At 32.4% G+C, this 17,769-nt stretch overlaps 2 protein-coding genes across 2 annotated transcripts; one reads left to right on the forward strand and one right to left on the reverse strand.

The window, feature by feature from the left end:
* Positions 1-9,064, reverse strand: LOC134277673 (chromodomain Y-like protein). Its single transcript, XM_062759999.1, has 8 exons — positions 8,978-9,064; positions 5,906-7,325; positions 5,349-5,673; positions 4,790-4,880; positions 4,200-4,363; positions 3,710-3,920; positions 2,966-3,109; positions 1-2,637 (listed from the first exon to the last, which is right to left on the reverse strand). Exons 1-8 carry the CDS (start codon positions 8,999-9,001, stop codon positions 2,476-2,478), a joined length of 2,541 nt encoding a protein of 846 aa, XP_062615983.1. The 5' UTR covers positions 9,002-9,064; the 3' UTR covers positions 1-2,475.
* On the forward strand, positions 8,961-16,815 carry LOC134277674 (enoyl-CoA delta isomerase 2-like). Its single transcript, XM_062760000.1, has 10 exons — positions 8,961-9,098; positions 9,527-9,680; positions 9,871-9,969; positions 10,430-10,615; positions 11,214-11,286; positions 12,009-12,111; positions 12,514-12,634; positions 12,816-12,905; positions 13,266-13,409; positions 16,192-16,815. Exons 1-10 carry the CDS (start codon positions 9,049-9,051, stop codon positions 16,348-16,350), a joined length of 1,179 nt encoding a protein of 392 aa, XP_062615984.1. The 5' UTR covers positions 8,961-9,048; the 3' UTR covers positions 16,351-16,815.
* Positions 16,816-17,769: the final 954 nt, after the last annotated feature.

Genomic DNA, 17,769 nt, shown 5'->3' on the forward strand with positions numbered 1-17,769 from the left:
TCTTTTTTCATACTTTTTAATGTGAAATGGAGTCACATATTAATGTGTATAGAGAAATCAATAAATTATGAACAATTTCTACAATTAAATTTGTCAGGCATTAAAACTGACTGAGTTATTTAGCAAATAAATATAATTATTGAGAACTGAACTACATGTACAGTGTATCTGCTCTTGTGAGCAGGTCAAGATGATGTGACAGTTTAACTGCTAATTAACATGAGAATGAAAATAAATTATACTCTAAACTAAAATTAAAACTAAGCAAATGAACAAATTTTAAACAATCTACAAGAAATGTTCAATAATGTACATATACCAGAAATTATTTTTCCGAGACTAAAAGTAATTACAGCTGAGAAACATTAGATCTGTACATACAAATAAATACAATGCACCAAAGAGAACATGCTATAAAACTATTAGTTCTTGCATGCAAAATATATATTGAGAATCATAAAATTAACTGTTTTGTAACAATGGATTTTCCCTTCATAAGTGTACATGTATATAATTTAATATAAATAGGCAAGATGTTATCATCTAGATATCACAAATTATTATAAGTTATGAGGTAAGAGGAATAACTTAAGGATTTGAAGTACCAATTTTTAAAGGAATTTCAGTTAAAAGTACATGTACTAAGAATGAGTGTGCTGCGTAAGTATCATATTGAATTAAAATGAAATCTACTGCCAATACTTTGATATAATTAGTGCAGACAGACCCTAAACTGTTTTACAATGATAAATAAATAATTCTAAATCTGAAATGTTACCTTTGAGTTTAGACTACCGGTATTTTCATATCTTCAAAACAATACTGATTTCATTTTATACAAAACTTTTCTGGTTTATATACTTGGTATATGAAGGATTTGGCCCATCTATGATGAATTTTGGCTGAGCAAAGAAAAAATATGTTAAAGACTTGGCTGCCTAAAGGAAGGGAATAATTTTTCAACTGATATTGCATTTATTTCTTTTCTCTCTCAAAAACGTGAAGCGTAGACACTGATCTTCCATTCCATGTTATGAATTGCTGTTTAAAGTTCATGAGTGCATGTGTACTTTATTTACAATCAAGTGATGCCTAACATACTTCTGGTACATGTATCTTAAACAAAAGACACTGCATTGTATTCTAGGGCATAAAGTTGGTTTGATACGTTTTTGTTTGAACAAATTAAACCATGAACACATTCATGAAGATAAAAAGTCAATTTGATGAATTTTGCTTAAAAAATTTCCATTCAAATCAGTTAAAATGTACATAATACATCAAACTCATGAAAGGACAATTGAGTCATAGTAAATGACAGCAAAAAAGGGAAAATACTTAGAATTTAAAAAAAACATTCCATTTAAAAATCTCTTATTTGGCAAATTAACATGAAAAAAAATGATGATAGTGAAAAGTATCAACAACTTTCACCCCCCCCCCATTCTTTTCATTTTTGGGGGAGCAGGAAAAAAAGGAAGTTAAAAGGAATTTTACTACCCAAGATTGAAAAAAATCAGAATCAGAAAAGCCAGAATTTGCTGCACAAAAAAATCCCAACATATTTACATGTAAATTATTTTAAAAAAGTAAAACGATTAATTAATTTACAGTATACACTTTGAGACAACAAGTGCAAACCACTCAATATAAGTCAGATAAAAATTCTACATGCATTTTCTGACATAACCTTGTGGAAAGTATAAAACCCACTGAAATTTCATAATAAAAATTCATATTTACAATTTTTCAGGATGTCAAAAAAATTAAATGTTTATAGTTTTAAATTAAATATTATTAAGGTAATAATATATCACAGACACTCATTAAAACCAATATGTACCACACACATATATTTACAAATATATTGGTAATTTTTCTAAATGAAAGTCTACAATTCTACAATAAAAACAAATGCTTTAAACAAGATCTCTTAGAATATTTTACAAAGGTTCTGATGAAAAAAAGACTGGGAAGAAAAAAAAAACACCTCTCCAAACTTTTCCACAAGTCTAGGATAAAGTTCAATAAAATATTAACCTTGAGAATGTGAAAAATATATATTGTGGACATATACGTGTATATTTACATTTCCCTGATAAGATGATTAAATGAATGAATTTCCCTGAATTTCAATTATTTTTTCATGCGTAAGTCCCATACCTTTCATTTACTTTCAAAAGAAAAAAAGTCTTCAAATAGATAAAAATTAAAATTAAAATGTTGATTAAGCACACAAGGGATTATAAGTTTGTGTATTTGAATTATTTTACTGTTACTGGCAAAGTTTCTTTAGTAATAAAGAATGTTTTTGAAGTACATCCTGAATGCAAATGGATGCCAGTTTTTCTTGGGAGAACACAATCGTACCTAAACATTTCACTAAAGAAACTAACACAACAGCTGAGTGGTAATCTACGTTATGTGACTTCCTGGTTGCTGAGATCTCATTAATTACATCCTTGTCCTGACACACTAAGAACTGTAAATGTCTTCCTTGTTGAGAAAGGCTTGAATGGACTTCTGACACTCTGATGACTGCCAGCGTTCTAACAGAATGTTACTCTCCGACTCGCACGTCAGCTCCAGTTTGGTTCTTTGGTGGCTTCTTAGCAGCAATTTGGTGGTTTCTAAAGCCTACCAAAAATAAATTTACATATATATATATGTACAACAAGTTTAAATATCTGATTCTTTCAAACATCAATAGATGATTACTGGTAAATTAAAGAAAATATCAATAATTTGAAATTCGAATTTTTATATTGAAAATGATCACTACTACATGTATGGAAATTTATTGTTTGAATTAAGGTATCAAGTACTGAAATGCATTAATTTACACAATCATGTATATGATCCCACAAAGTCATAGGACTTCATACTATTAAAAGTAGATTATCTAATACAACAATTCAGTAACTTTCCCTCTTAAACATGCATAAATTGAACCTCCTGTAGTTACCTTTGCTGAATGTAGTGCAATGTTCTGTATCTTTGGAATGACCTCTTGCATCATGGATGTGGGCCAGAAAACTTGAGAAACCAGACCTAGCTGACAAGCCTCTATAGCTGTCACCTTCCTACCTGCCAACAGCAGCTCATTGGCCTAAAACAAATACCAGCCATTTATACTTAAAAGATAAATTTACTTGTACTTGAGGCAAAATTCCCAGTCTTGCTTATTACTGCTTTTATTAAAACAAGTCAATTTCAGGAAGAATTTGACAATGTATACAGTGAAGATGGAAATCTGAGAGGTAATTTTTGTGATGATCATGTAAGAAAGCATTTATGCATATGGTGATTTTTGCAAAAAGTAGAGATTAAGTATATTGGTTTGTAAATTGTTACTAGGTATTTAGTTTGGTACCTTCTATCAAAACTTTTTTGTAATGATAAGTTTTGCAAAATTGGAACATCTTAAAAAAAATTTCCCTCACTATCATATTTAGAATAAATCAAAATCTGCTTTAGATTTCAGCTATAAAATTGTGTCAGTCTTCATGAAGAATTTCTTTTATTCTCATTCTGCTTCCTTGTTTATTTCAGGATTGGGGAGTTTAAAAATAATGTACAATACATGCAAAAGAACTATTGAATACACACATAATTCTTTTATTATATTGAATAAATATGTCTATGCTTCTTACTTTAACTGAAAAATGTTAATTTTTTATGTACATTTTAATTTTCTATCCTAACTTACCATAGCCATGCCCACAGACTGGGGGAGGGTGTAGGAGGCACACCCCTCAGGAGTCTGGGACAGGGCGGAGTAGGGCAGATAGAAGGTGGCCTTGTCGCTGGCGTACACAATGTCACAGAGGGGAAGCATGGCCATCCCCAGCCCCACAGCCGGACCATTGACCACAGCGATCACAGGCTTAGGGAAGGTGATCAGAGCCTTGGTAAAATCTCTGGAATATACATTAAACAGTAACATAAGCTTTAAGATGAAAAATATTTCTAAAATACTAGGTTGAAGTCTGGTAATTATATGTATCTGTAATTTACATGTACACAGTTTCAATATTCTTAACCTCTGTAAACACAGTAATATTATATTTAAGCAACAATCATGCTGCTTCTTTTCTCTTCTCCCCAAACATGCCAAACAAAAAGAAATAATTACATGTATTTCAAAATTTGTAAATATAATGATGAGTTCCATGCAATACCTAAGGTATGAAACAAACCTAAGAGCATCCACCATTTGCCGAACCACAACTCTCTTCTCTCCAGACAGGAGAAACATTAGATCCACCCCATTACAGAACACATTCCCCAGTCCACTGAACAAAATCAAACTGCTGTCATCATACTTAGCAGAGTTCAGGGCCTGAAGAGTTTCCTGTATAACCTGAAAATTAGCAACATTTAAAAGCCTCGAAATAACATGATGTGGGCTTTTAAAAGTGATTTAGGTTGCAACCAAGTAAAGATACACAAAACTACAGCAAATATTGATAGTAGAGAAAATATGACAATTTTCCCTTAAGAATCATCTTAATTTCTAAACTGAAATATCTTTTATCAATTGTCGTTACACCACTTAAATGAATAATATAAATATTAGTATTTGAGAAATTTAACAAGGCATAATCTTGTATTTCACACTATGTAATTTAAATTTCAAGGTCATGTTAAAGTTGTGAATGGATAAACAAGTAAACAGACATATCAAATTTAATTCACCAGTGAATCACAATAAGCATGATTAAGTGTAAATTGATGCATTCTACAGTGATCTCTCAAAAAACAACAAAATCAATTAGATTATCCCTACCTGTGGATTGAGCACATTTTTAATCTTGGTGTGAGTGTTAAGCCAGATCTGAGTATATCTCTGACATTTTCTCACAACAATATCCTTATACCTGAAATCAATAGATACATATATCAGATATTTGACACTCCCATCAAGCCATGTAAAAACTATACATAATTCATAGAATAAAAAACAGTTATATGACCTTCTTCAATTGATTTCTTCAATAGGGGAAAAAAATTGGTATATTTATAATGCTTATACTGCAAAATCACATATTTTCATTAGGGTAAATTTTTGAGGTTTGAGAAAAAAATTACAGTGTATTGGTATGCTGGGATTTGACTTTATTTTTAGTTTTCAAGTATTAGAAGTCTTGATTAAAAATGCTTATCAAATTTTACATTTCTTGCCGTTCATGGGTCTATCAGTACCTCAAATTTTTTAGGGTTGAGAAAAAAATTATTGATATGTAAAGATTTTAAAAAACAACAAACAGTTAAACCCCTCAAAAAACAATGAAAATTAAAATGTGATTAGTGATTTCACAGTATAACATCTAGTATTTTCCCCATACCTGTATGCACATTCACTTTGGCGTACACTGATCCTTCTCTCCACTCTCTCCTGGTCATCCTCTGATGTATCATCCGAGTCTTTCTTCTTCCCTCCACCTTTCTTGGCTAGGAGGGACAGTGGCATGTTGTCTAACAAGGACTTGTATGAGACAGAGGAGGGGCTGACGGGGGTCACGGAGGGCAGGTACTGGTTCCCTGGGACGTCTCCAGACAGGGGGGTGGCTAGGTCTGCGTCCACCACCAAGTTCACTATCCCTACCCCACTTATAGTCACTGGCTTAACCGTGGTGTAGGAGGAGGAGATTTTGGGTGAAACAGGTTGAACTGCAGAAAAAGATCTCACTGTAAATGTTATTTCTCTCTGATAAAAAATACACATTTCTGAAATAATTCTTGATTTGTTGCAAAGAACTTTTCAAAACCAGCCTGTTCCAGAATCCAAGTGAATTAAACAGATCTGTCAACTCCACAAAGGAATACAATTTTTTTGTCTATTAAATTTTATCTACTTATAAATCATGCATTTAAATATAGCAAAAATTGGCTGTAATAGTACCTTTTGCCATTTCTTTGCCCCTGTTTTTGCTGTCAATGAGTCTCATTGTTTTAGATTTGGACGTAGAACCTAATGGCTGAACACGGACCTCCAGCTTCCTCTTCATATTATTCACAGTCAACTGTTTGGGCTTGACTTTAACAGCCTGGCTGTTCCCATCTTGACCAGATTTTGACTTGGGAGAAACTTTCTTCGCATCCTTTTTCTTGCTCCCAAAAGAAGAATCACTGCTGCTTTTCTTCAGTTTCTTGACTTTCATGTTACACAGAGGTTCATCATCAGTGTCGGAGGTGGAACATTCCACAATGTGGTAATCCTCCTCCACTTTACGTTTGGTGGCTTTGCTTTTCTTGGCTTTGTCTCCATTTTGTTTCTCCTTTGTAGCTTTCTCAGCCAATTTCTCAGTCTTCTGATTTTTTCCTGATTGAGACGTCTTAACTTTCTTCTTTACCTCTGACCTATCATCTGATTTACTCTCTTCTTTGGAAACTTTTTTCTGAACAGGTTTTTTCACTTCCTCTTTGTCCTTTTTCTTTTTGTCCTTTTTATCACTTTCCTTTTTCACTTTTCCTGTTGGCTTTAGTTTTACTTTCATAGCATATTTTACAGACTTTTTATACTTTTTGTCACGTATAACTTTCTCTGCAGCACTTGTTTTAGTTATTTTTTTTGATTCCTTAGTTGAATCTTTATCCAAAGACTTTTTATTTGTATCTTTTTCTTCTTTCCTTTTTGAAGATGACTGATTTTTGTCCATTTTTAAATCCTTTTCAGCACTTTTGGTATCAACTTGTTCAACATCATCTGTCTTAAGTTTATATTCAGTGTCTTTCTTTGGTGAATCATTTCCTTCATTTTTTCGTGGTGACCTTGGGCTGGCATCCCTCTTTGGAGATTTCTGACCCTCTGAACTATTTCCACTTGTTACCTTTAACCTTTCACCTTCCCTAGGACCTTGGCCACTTTCATTCTTTGTTGGTATAAATGTTTCTGCTTTCATGTCAATAAAAAGCTTTCCCTTCTCCCTTGCAAGCCTCATTCGCAATTTTTCATCCTTGACCCCTTTAACACTTTCAACAGAAACTTTATATGGACTCTTTCTGGGAGAATTTGGAGATTTCTTCTTGGATGAAACATGGCTTTTCATTTTTGAATTTTTGCTTATGGATGAAGATTTGCTTTTAGTTTTGCCATCTTTCTTTGGACTGGGACTGGGAATTCCTCTAGCAACAGCTTCTAAAGATGAATCTAGTAGCTGTGAGGATTTTTCCTTTGCAGCATCGAAGTCCAGAACAAGCTGTAAGCAATCGATCAGATTATCCACTGGTTCCCATGTGTCCCACTCAGAACCGAACCCCTTCCATCGAATCAAGTAATAGACCTGATCATTAATGCTGCTTTTGTCCAAAATCTTCTCTACCTGAAAAATTTCATCATATTTTGTGATTGTCAATTAAAGGAAAGTCTCATTTTGACGATGTTTTATATTTATCTACACTATTTATAACAGCTAGTATAAACAAAGCACATTTTCAGCATATAATGAATGCTTAAAACACCCATGGAATGATTTTTTAAAAATTTTATAGCAATTAAATACTGTACAAGAAATTGCACTGTGCCTTGACTTTAAGTCATCTCAGTCTTTCAGATACTTTTAATTACGGTAAAGGTTGGTTTCTTCTAACTTTTATCTCACTCCCTGTTTTCACAAGATGAATGATCTAATTTTAATGAGACTGAGAAATCCTTCCATTTCTGGTTGTACTCCATTCCTGACATAGAATAAGTTGTACTTTTTTTTCTTTTCATTAAAATAAGTGAAGTCTGAGCAAATGAAAGTTGTACTTGGGGGTGATTGGGACTATGCATGACTAAATATCATGAGATTAGCCATATATGGTATAATTAAAATAATCAAGGTAAAAAACTAAATTTATAAATGAACTGGGAGGGGAGTGGGGGGGTATCTCAATGGCCAATCTCTAAACATTAGACAAAGTGTAATCTTCTTGCATAGAATGGCATAAAGATATCATAGACAGGGAAATATCATATTTTTGAGAAATTGAATGTTCTTTATTGAGGGGGGGGGGGGGGGGGGGGGTATCTCAATGGCCAATCTCTAAACATTAGACAAAGTGTAATCTGCTTGCGTAGAATGGCATAAAGATATCATAGACAGGGAAATATCATATTTTTGAGAAATTTAATGTTCTTTAGAATTTTTTTTTTATTGAGGGGGGGGGGGGGGTTCAAAAATGACACACTTCAGGTGCCTGTGGTAAATATAGGGTCTATTGAAAAGATTAAACAATAGATATTGCTTTTATGTCAAACATGCAATTTAACTTTTCCAATTAGCTATGGCCTAGCATTCATAAGTTCATAACAATGTAAATCATTTAATGCTGAGAATTTCTATTAGGCTAGGCTAATTTGATGTTAACACAATTCTAATTTTTGTCTTAAATAAAAACAATCATCTACATATTATATAATTCTAGGAACTCAAATTTAAGTAATTTCCCAGATAAAACATTTAAATTAAAAATGATATTCATATACAATACATTGAACTACTTATATATAACTCCTAAACTTGCATCCTAACAAATTAAATTGACTTTTTAAAAAACATTTTTAAAAAAAATTGTAATTTAGTTTTACAATGCTAGAGTGAAAGATAATGATTTGTTTAGAGGACACTCATTTCTTTAACAGGTACTGAAGCATACCTTCCGTGATTCTACACTTTAAGCAGCTGATTTATTTATAAACCACAAAATTTCCATTTTTTCCGATGACCTGCGTACCAATCCTAAACCTTATATTAAAAATGCAGATTGTGACGGCTTCCTCCACGAGCCTTGGGCTTCAAAAATGACAGGACAAATATACTTGTTTTTCGTATATACTTTCTGTTGTGAATGTAGAATTTATACATTTCTGATTGCACAAATACTAATTGATTTTAATAGTTTATACACAGTAAATAAAATAAAAGCTATTAAAATATTTCACGGGAGAGTAGAATGGTCATAAACAGTTCGATATATCTGTAATATTTACCTCATAGTGCTTATTGTCCGCCATAGCGCGGTTTGCAAAATATCACCACACGGTGGCGCTGTGAAATTGTAATGGCTGCCTCCTTGATGCGTCGGCTTCGGGTTGTTGGAGTAAACAAATGGTTAAGCTTTTAGATAGATTATTGAAAAGTTTTGTAGATATAATATGATTTTGCAAACAACATAATCTTGGTTAAATGATCTTACGTTTTTCTATACATGTCATGGAATTACAATTTTGCAATCATGTTAGCTAGGGACACGTCTGCTATTCATTGCATTTTGAGTATGTAGCTGGTCAAAGTCCAATTATCATGAGAAAGTTGTAATGACACATCTTTACAGGAATATTTGTCAAACTGAATGAACATTTTAGAAAACTTATTACATATCAAATGATACTTGATGCTAACAGGTGAAAACTTAACACAAAGATTTTATATGTAATGTTTACTATCTCAATGATTAGATTTCATGTTTTGTAATGTAATTAATAATGATCAAAATCAAATATTATCAGAATTGATAAAATAATCAAATTTCTTTTCAGGATGAATGCTTTTCAGAACCGATCAATACACCTGTCAGTGCGAGCTTTGGGGGCATTTGATGATGATTTTGAGAAAGCGAAAAATCGACTGAATACTCTGAAGGAGGAGCCAGGAAATGATGTTAAATTGAGAATATACGCTTTGTTCAAACAAGTATTTATTTCTATTGATTAGAATTAATTCTATTATTGATTGAGTTTGTTGCAGGATCAAATCTACCATGTCTTTTTATGAGATTTTCCAGCTTGTATCAAGTATTTGTTTCATACTGATACATTTTAAGAAACAATTAAAGTTTGTATTTATCAATGAGATAATTGCAATTGATATGTTTCTGTATTAGGCAACAAATGGAAAATGCAACACACAAAAACCAGGCATGATGGACTTTGTTGGGAAAGCAAAATGGGATGCCTGGAACAGTTTAGGCGACATTACTCAGGTATTTACATACGGGATAATTTTAACATTTATTTCTTTAGAACCAGTGAAAAATTAAAATATAATGGTTAAAATGGAATATATATATATGTACAAAGAAAATTAATATATTTGGGATTGAGATTTACAGGAATGAAATTTTTACACCCCATGTTCCAATACAATATAATATTTCTGTGTACAGTGATTCACTAATATAAATATCATTACACCTCTAAGGCTAGGTAGGGCATATATTCTGTTATTATCAACATGTACATGTGTGATGTATGGATATAATAGTCATTTGTGAAACTCATGTAATAATACTTCAAGTATTATCTTGGGTGTCAATTTTCAAGCCAGGCATAAATGATGAAGCTATACAGAATGAACGCAGTCAGCAAAATTCTCATTGTCAGTTATAAATATATGTAGTAATACATGTACATAATGAATATGATAGTTTTCTTTCTTTAAAGGACGCAGCCAAGCAAAAGTATATTGAACTTGTTGATGAATTAGCTGGCAAAGAAAAACCAGAAACTCCTGCTGAAAGTACGACAGCCACCGGCAGTAAATTTACCACGCTAGACGTAACTAATGATGGAGGAGTCTATACTATCAAGCTCAACAGACCTAACAAGAAGAATGCTATCAATTTTGAGGTACATTGTTTATCAATTCCAATTTCGCATTTACATATTTGTTATTATTATAAGACTCTAAGTAAAATTATTGGTCAGATTTAATTTTATAAGTATTTTAATGCAACTTTGGTGATTATTGTGGAATCATTGGTTTTTGTGGTGGATCAAGATTCTGGATTACCTAAACCTTGCATCCACAAATTCACATAAGAAATTGATAATAAGGGTTTTAGGAGTTATCTTTCCTTTTGTAGGTATAAGTACATGTAAATGCTCTAAATTATGTCCCCTCTATTAACCTGTAAAATACTTTGAAATCACTAATTTCGTGGGGTTTAATATTTGCTGTTTTTGAGTATGGAGAGAGCTCAAATTCATGACTATACCACAAAATGTATAATTTGATATGCATAACTACTGAACATTTCCAAACCACGAAATCAAATCCACACAAACCAATATTTTTTCCTCAAATCTAGAAATTTTAACCCCACGAAAATATGTAATTTTACAGTATAGGCAATTAATCCACGAAAATTGCGATGAATTTAAGTGATTTTACAGTACATGTGTTACATTAAGATCATGATTGTTTATATCACTTTATGTCTTTCAGATGTATGATGAGTGGGTACTGGCTTTAAAGGAGGCAGCTGATGACAAGAATGTGGTGCTAGCAGTAGTTACAGGTACACTTTAGTAAAAGAATTTATTCACACAGAAATCTGGAAAAAATTATTAAATTTTGTTAAAGTACTTTTGCAGGTAAATATCTATACAATAGTGACAGCAAACTTTTATCACAGTAGCTATATAGGATAAAACAGTATGCAGCAAAATATTGAAAAACATGACCCCTAGGGGTAGGATGGGACCACAATGGGTATAAAAGTTTTACTTATGACTACCTGGTATACAGGAAATTTCTTAAGAAATTTTCTCAAGAACAGCAAACATGAATTAATAGTTGTATTGATAAAGAAGCCTTCTCAGATTTTGTAGACTCCAGTTTGTTCAAATGACACTGGGGTTAAAGTGGGGCCAGAAGGGTCATTTTGAATAAGAATATATAGAAAAAAAAAAACATCTTATGATGATATAAAACAGGGCCATACTGATTCAGATGAGCATTATGAGCCTCTTGTTGTTTTGTAACTTTGCAGACATTAAATTCTCATATTGGCACATGTTGGAGTTGATGCAGAAACACATATGTGCTTATAAGGAAATAACATGTAAAAGTAAACTGCATGGTTTTCATTCTCTGTGGCTTTGAAATATATTGTAGATGAAAACACATATATTTTCAATATAAACAAAATTGTCATTCCCTGGCATTGGCACTTTATTATAAGTGGGTTTCACTGTAATGTGCCGTTGACTGTAATACACTGTACATGTGTTCTTTCAGGTACAGGGGATTTCTACTGCAGTGGAAATGATCTTGGAAATTTTATGGATATCCCCCCTGATGGCGTGAAAGCCATGGCTGAAGAAGGTGGAATAATATTAGAGTGAGTATACGAAGGTGTTCAACTTATTGCAAACGAGGTCGGATTAGTAATTTTTCTAATAAATTCAACAGTTCTTTAAGTAAATTCATTCCCAAGTATTAAACTAAAAATCCTATCAAGACCAAACTACCCAAAACAGTGTGTCTATTAGCTTACAGCTAAATCAGTCTTTGCCATACTTATAATGGACATTCATTGAAAAGCTTTTTTACTCTTTGATTACCTATATTAGAATTTGGAATACTTTGCAAACCAAGTACGTTTAGTTTCTTGCACCTTCTTCTTTTAATGCATGTTATTTGTTACTACAAGAATCATTTATGCATTTATGATTAAAAATATGATAGAATTTATCCTGTGCATGAAAATAAAAGAAATGTAAGCTTGAATGTTAAATTTCAGGAGGTTTGTTTCTGCTTTTATTGATTTTCCTAAACCCCTGATTGGTGTCATTAATGGACCAGCTTTGGGGGTGTCAGTTACTGTGCTGGGGCTCTTTGATGCTGTGTATGCCACAGACAAGGTTTTTAATTTTGAGACATTTTTTTTTCTTTTAAGATTTTTCATCTTTTGATTTTAATTTTTTTTATTTTATAGAATTTATGATTTAAATGCTTTCTTAGAGCACCTGATACTGGACAAAATATTACAGATATTCTAAATGTTCTTCAATAATCACATTACTTTATTGTGAATTTTATTAGGCTACATTTCACACCCCATTCTCCAATCTGGGCCAGTCTCCAGAAGGATGCAGTTCTTACACATTTCCCAGATTGATGGGAGCAGCAAAAGTAAGTGTGATGCAATTTTGAACCAAAAGGAAATAATTTGGTGTGATTTTATATACACATGTACTATAAAAAGTTATTATAGCATCTATCAAAGTTAGCAATTTTAGGCATTTGTTTGGGCTATTACTATTAATAGGGTAGTAAATTTTACATGTGTATTTGAATTATTATATACCGGTACATTCAATATTAATGATAGCAATACTTCTGATAATACATGTTATGGATGCTTGCTAATTATTCCTGTTATACAATACATGTATATGTTTTGTAAAGATAAAATCAGAATAATCTGAAAGTTCAGATTTAAAGGTTGGCATAAATCTTTGCATATTGTACAGTATATTTTACTGATTCTAGGCTAGTGAACTGCTGTTGTTTAACAAGAAAATCACAGCTCAGGAGGCATTTGACAGAAACCTTGTTACTGAAGTCTTCCCAGATCACGACTTTCAGAGGTCTGTCCAAACTCGTATTCAGCAGTATGCCAAACTTCCCAAAATGGTATGTCGCATCAGTTAATAATGTTAATGAAATATCATCTATCTACTCTCTCCCAAAAATTTTTGAAATAAATGATATTGTTGTACATGTACTTTGTCACAATTCTCATCAATTACCAGTACACTGTATTGAGTTCGATGTCACTACATGGATATCTTCACTTTTGATCTTTAAAAATTCTGGTGCATCTAACTGCATATACTTGTAAACTAATCAGTATAAATACAAATTCTAACTATTTTACAGTACTGTGTATATAATTAGGTCTTTCCACCTTTCTGTGGAAAGACCTATTGATTTCCTTCTGTTTCTTCTTTTCCTTATTTTTTATTATTTTTCCGCCGTGTGATTTTTTGTTTCAAGATTTATCGAAAAGATTTCTATTCCATAAGAATGTACTTCATAAAAGATTTTCGCAGTTGACCCTGCGTAAATGAACTTGGACCCCTTTCGGAGTTATTACCCCTTTCGCAAAAAAGCTTGTTATCGCTACTCCTTCAAAACTGTATACCGTAGAGAAATGAAACCTTCACTAATCTATTTTACTAATTTAGTAGACACTTCACTGATATATTACCAAAGTATTCGTCGACCCTTTGAATGAGTTCTTGCTCCTGAAACTTTTTGAATTTTACAAATACTTTAAAATTTCCGAAACAACAAGTTGTAGAGACATGGGACCAACTGCATAAGATTCATTGACCTTTGACCTTTAAATTCATATAAAGGTCAAAGGTCAAGGTCATTCCAAAAATGAGAAATTCAGCTCTTTTTATATCTCTTTTGTCTTTCAACATATACTTAATGTCTATGCATCATTAATATGTACTTTTAAAACTGTTTCAAAGATTTCATTCTTGTCCCTTAAGGTTGTTCCTTTTAAAAGTTATTGCCCCTTGTGCGAAAAACCTTGTTATCGCTACTCCTCGGATACCATAGACCGTAGAGACACCAAACCTTTACTAATGTCTTAAGGGTCTTCAGGCCTAACTTCAATGTATAAGTAAGAAAGGATCTGCTGACCCCTTATATGAGTTATTGCCCTTTAACGTCTTTGTACTTACTATTAAACCTTATAACTTGAAAAGTATAAGTCGTAGAGGCATGGGGTCAATTGCATTGTAACCCTTGACCTTTGGCCTTGAATATTTTCTCAAGGTCAAAGGTCAAGGTCATTTCAATTTTTTTTAAATTTTCATTTTTTTTTCATCCTTTTAAGACAATTTTGGTTTCTTATTCATGAAATCTAATTTTAAGGATTTAGATATAAAACAAAATTGAAATTCAATGAAGGTGGAAAGACCTCTTATTGTTCTTTGAACAATAAGTCTCCTAGTTTTTTTTATTTTTTATTATTTTTCCGCCGTGTGATTCTGAGTTTCAAGATTTATCGAAAAGATTTTAAGTTCATAAGAATGTACTCCGTAAAAGATTTTCGCAGTTGACCCTGCGTATATGAACTATAACCCCTTTCGGAGTTATTACCCCTTTCGCAAAAAAGCTTGTTATCGCTACTCCTCCGAAACCGTAAACCGTAGAGAAATGAAACCTTCACTAATGTCTTCAACTAATTTAGTAGACACTTCATTGATTCATTGCGAAAGCATTCGTTGACCCCATCAATGAGTTATTGCCCCTGGAAAATTTTGAATTTTACAAATAATTAAAAATTTTCAAAACAAGAAGTCGTAAAGACATGGGACCAACTGCATAAGATTCATTGTCCTTTGACCTTAAAATTCATATAAAGGTCAAAGGTCAAGGTCATTCTAAAAATGAGAAAATTAGCTCTTTTTGTATCTTGTTTGTCTTTCAACATATACTTAATGTCTATGCGTCATTAATATGTACTTTTAAAACTGTTTCAAAGATTTCATTTTTGTCCCCTAAGATTAAACCTTATCAAAGTTATTGCCCCTTATGCGAAAAACCTTGTTATCTCTACTCCTCCGAAACTGTAGACCCTAGAGACACCAAACCTTCACTAATGTCTTAAGGGTCTTTAGACCTAACTTCACTGTATAAGTGTTAAAGAATCTGATGACCCCTTATATGAGTTATTGCCCTTTAACTTCTTTATACTTACTATTAAACCTTGTATCTTGAAAACTATAAATGATAGAAGCCTGGGGTCAATTGCATTGTGATCCCTGACCTTTGACGTTGAATATTTTGTCAAGGTCAAAGGTCAAGGTTATTCCAAAAATGAGAATTAAAGCTCTTTTTATATATCTTTTGTCTTTTAACATGTGCAATCAGTCTTTGCATCATTAATATGTACTCTTAAAACTATTTCAAAGATTTCATTCTTGTTCCCCAAGATTGACCCTATCAAAAGTTATTGCCCCTTATGCGAAAAACATTGTTATCGCTACTACTTCAAAACCGTAGACCGTAGAGGCATGAAACCTTCACTAATGTCTTAAGGGTCTTTAGGCACACCTTCATTGTATAAGTACTAAAGGATCTAATGACCCCTTATATGAGTTATTGCCCTTTAACTTCTTTGCACTTAAAATTTAATCTTATAACTATAGAACTAAAAGTCGTAGAGGCATGGGGTCAATTGCAATGTGACCCTTGACCTTTGATCTTGAAGATCTGATCAAGGTCAAAGGTCAAGGTCATTTAAAAAAATATTTATTTTCTTTTTTTAAGCCATTTCCCTTAAAATTAAATTAGAGAGTAAAATATAAAACTATAAGAAATTTAAAAAGGTGGAAAGACCTCTTATTGTTCTGTGAACAATAAGTCTCCTAGTATTTATATTTTTTCTCCTCAGAGTTTGCAGAAGTCAAAGTTCTTGTCTAGAGAAGCGGAGCGGGAGATTCTGCATCAGGTGAACAAAAGAGAATGTGAGGTCCTAGTAGAGCGCTGGCAGTCGGAAGAATGCTTCAAAGCCATCATGAACTTTTTCTCCAAATCAAGCTCGAAATTGTAGACTTGTCTTCACCCTAAAATACCTCTGTTGATACTGTGTGTGATAGAATAGTCAAGATTTCTGTGATAATCTTGTACAAGAGATTAAACTCTATCAAGGTGGTAGACATATCAAATATAAAGTATTATACCATTTGTATATTAAAGGTCGAGAGACTTTCAGTGAAGATGGAACAAGGTACAATTGAATACATTTAGTCTTGTGACATATGTGTGAGGATGATGATTTGTTTTTGGGTGTTTTTTTTTTTGCAAAAGTTAAAAAAAAATGAAAACACACATTGATTAACTTAAACTTATAGAAAACTTAGATATGAAACCATATCATATGAATATGTATTGCAGTAAAACTGAATTTTATCATGTTATAAACATGAAACTAGCTTTGTGTGTGTGTTTGTTGTTACCAAAGAAATGTTTATTTAAACATTTATCTGAAAATATGATGTTTAACAGGTAAAGCCAATCAAGTATCATCTTCTCTATCAAAGGTTGAAAAAAGGAAAAAGAGCAGATCTTTGCTCTTGGCTTCTTAACAAAGACATGGGTGTGAAAAGTCTATTTCAGGTTTATTTTAAATTGTCAAGGGCCAACCTCTGAAAAATGGAATGTAAATTACGTGTATTACAAAAGAAAAGGAAATTTCAAGAAAATCTTAATTGTATGCGAAAAAACTTTAACAATCAGCCTGAGAATGCTTAAATACAAAAGGTCACCAAAGAGAAATTGGTCATTGCATATTTGCATAACCTTTCCAAATGTCCTTGTATTTTCAATGCCCTGCTATGAATAAAGGTGGGGCATGAAATTATACAGTGTTTGTCTAAATGTAACCCAAGGAAAGGACTTATTCTCAATGAATATACCTGTGATATGAAAGCCCAAGCTCTAACAATTAAAAAGTTATGGTCAAGGCTCAAGCTTTTTTTTAAATGTGGGTCAAATGTCAAGGTCAAAAGTTCAAATTAAAGATACTCAGGAGAATGTATTGTCATAAGAAATTCACATGTGAAATATTAAAGCTCCAGTACCAACTGCTCAAAAGTTTAGGCTAAAGGTTAAAAGTTGTTCAAAAGAATGTCAAACTCCAAGGTTTACAAATCCAAATCGTCACATTCTAAAGCAAGTCCTTGTCACATGGAACACACCTGTGAAATATGATAGTCCTAGTACTAAGAGTTCGAAAGTACGTCCAATGTTGAAGTTTTTAAAAAAGTGAATCAGACTCAAAGGCCAAGGTCTAAGGGTAAAAAAAAAAATATCTCTCCATAGAAAAAAGACAGGCGGGAATTATGAAATCCCTAGCAACGACTTTTCAAAAGTTATGGCCAAGTTAAAGTTCGTTAAATTCTTGCAAAATTAGTCCAAACTCCAAGGTCAAATATGTTGGTACCAAAAGAAAGGTCCTGTCACAAGAATA

Source organism: Saccostrea cucullata, unplaced genomic scaffold, assembly GCF_032062105.1.
Source record: "Saccostrea cucullata isolate Sc308-1 unplaced genomic scaffold, CSIRO_AGI_Scuc_v1 ctg1289, whole genome shotgun sequence".
Classification (NCBI taxonomy): Eukaryota; Metazoa; Mollusca; class Bivalvia; order Ostreida; family Ostreidae; genus Saccostrea; species Saccostrea cuccullata.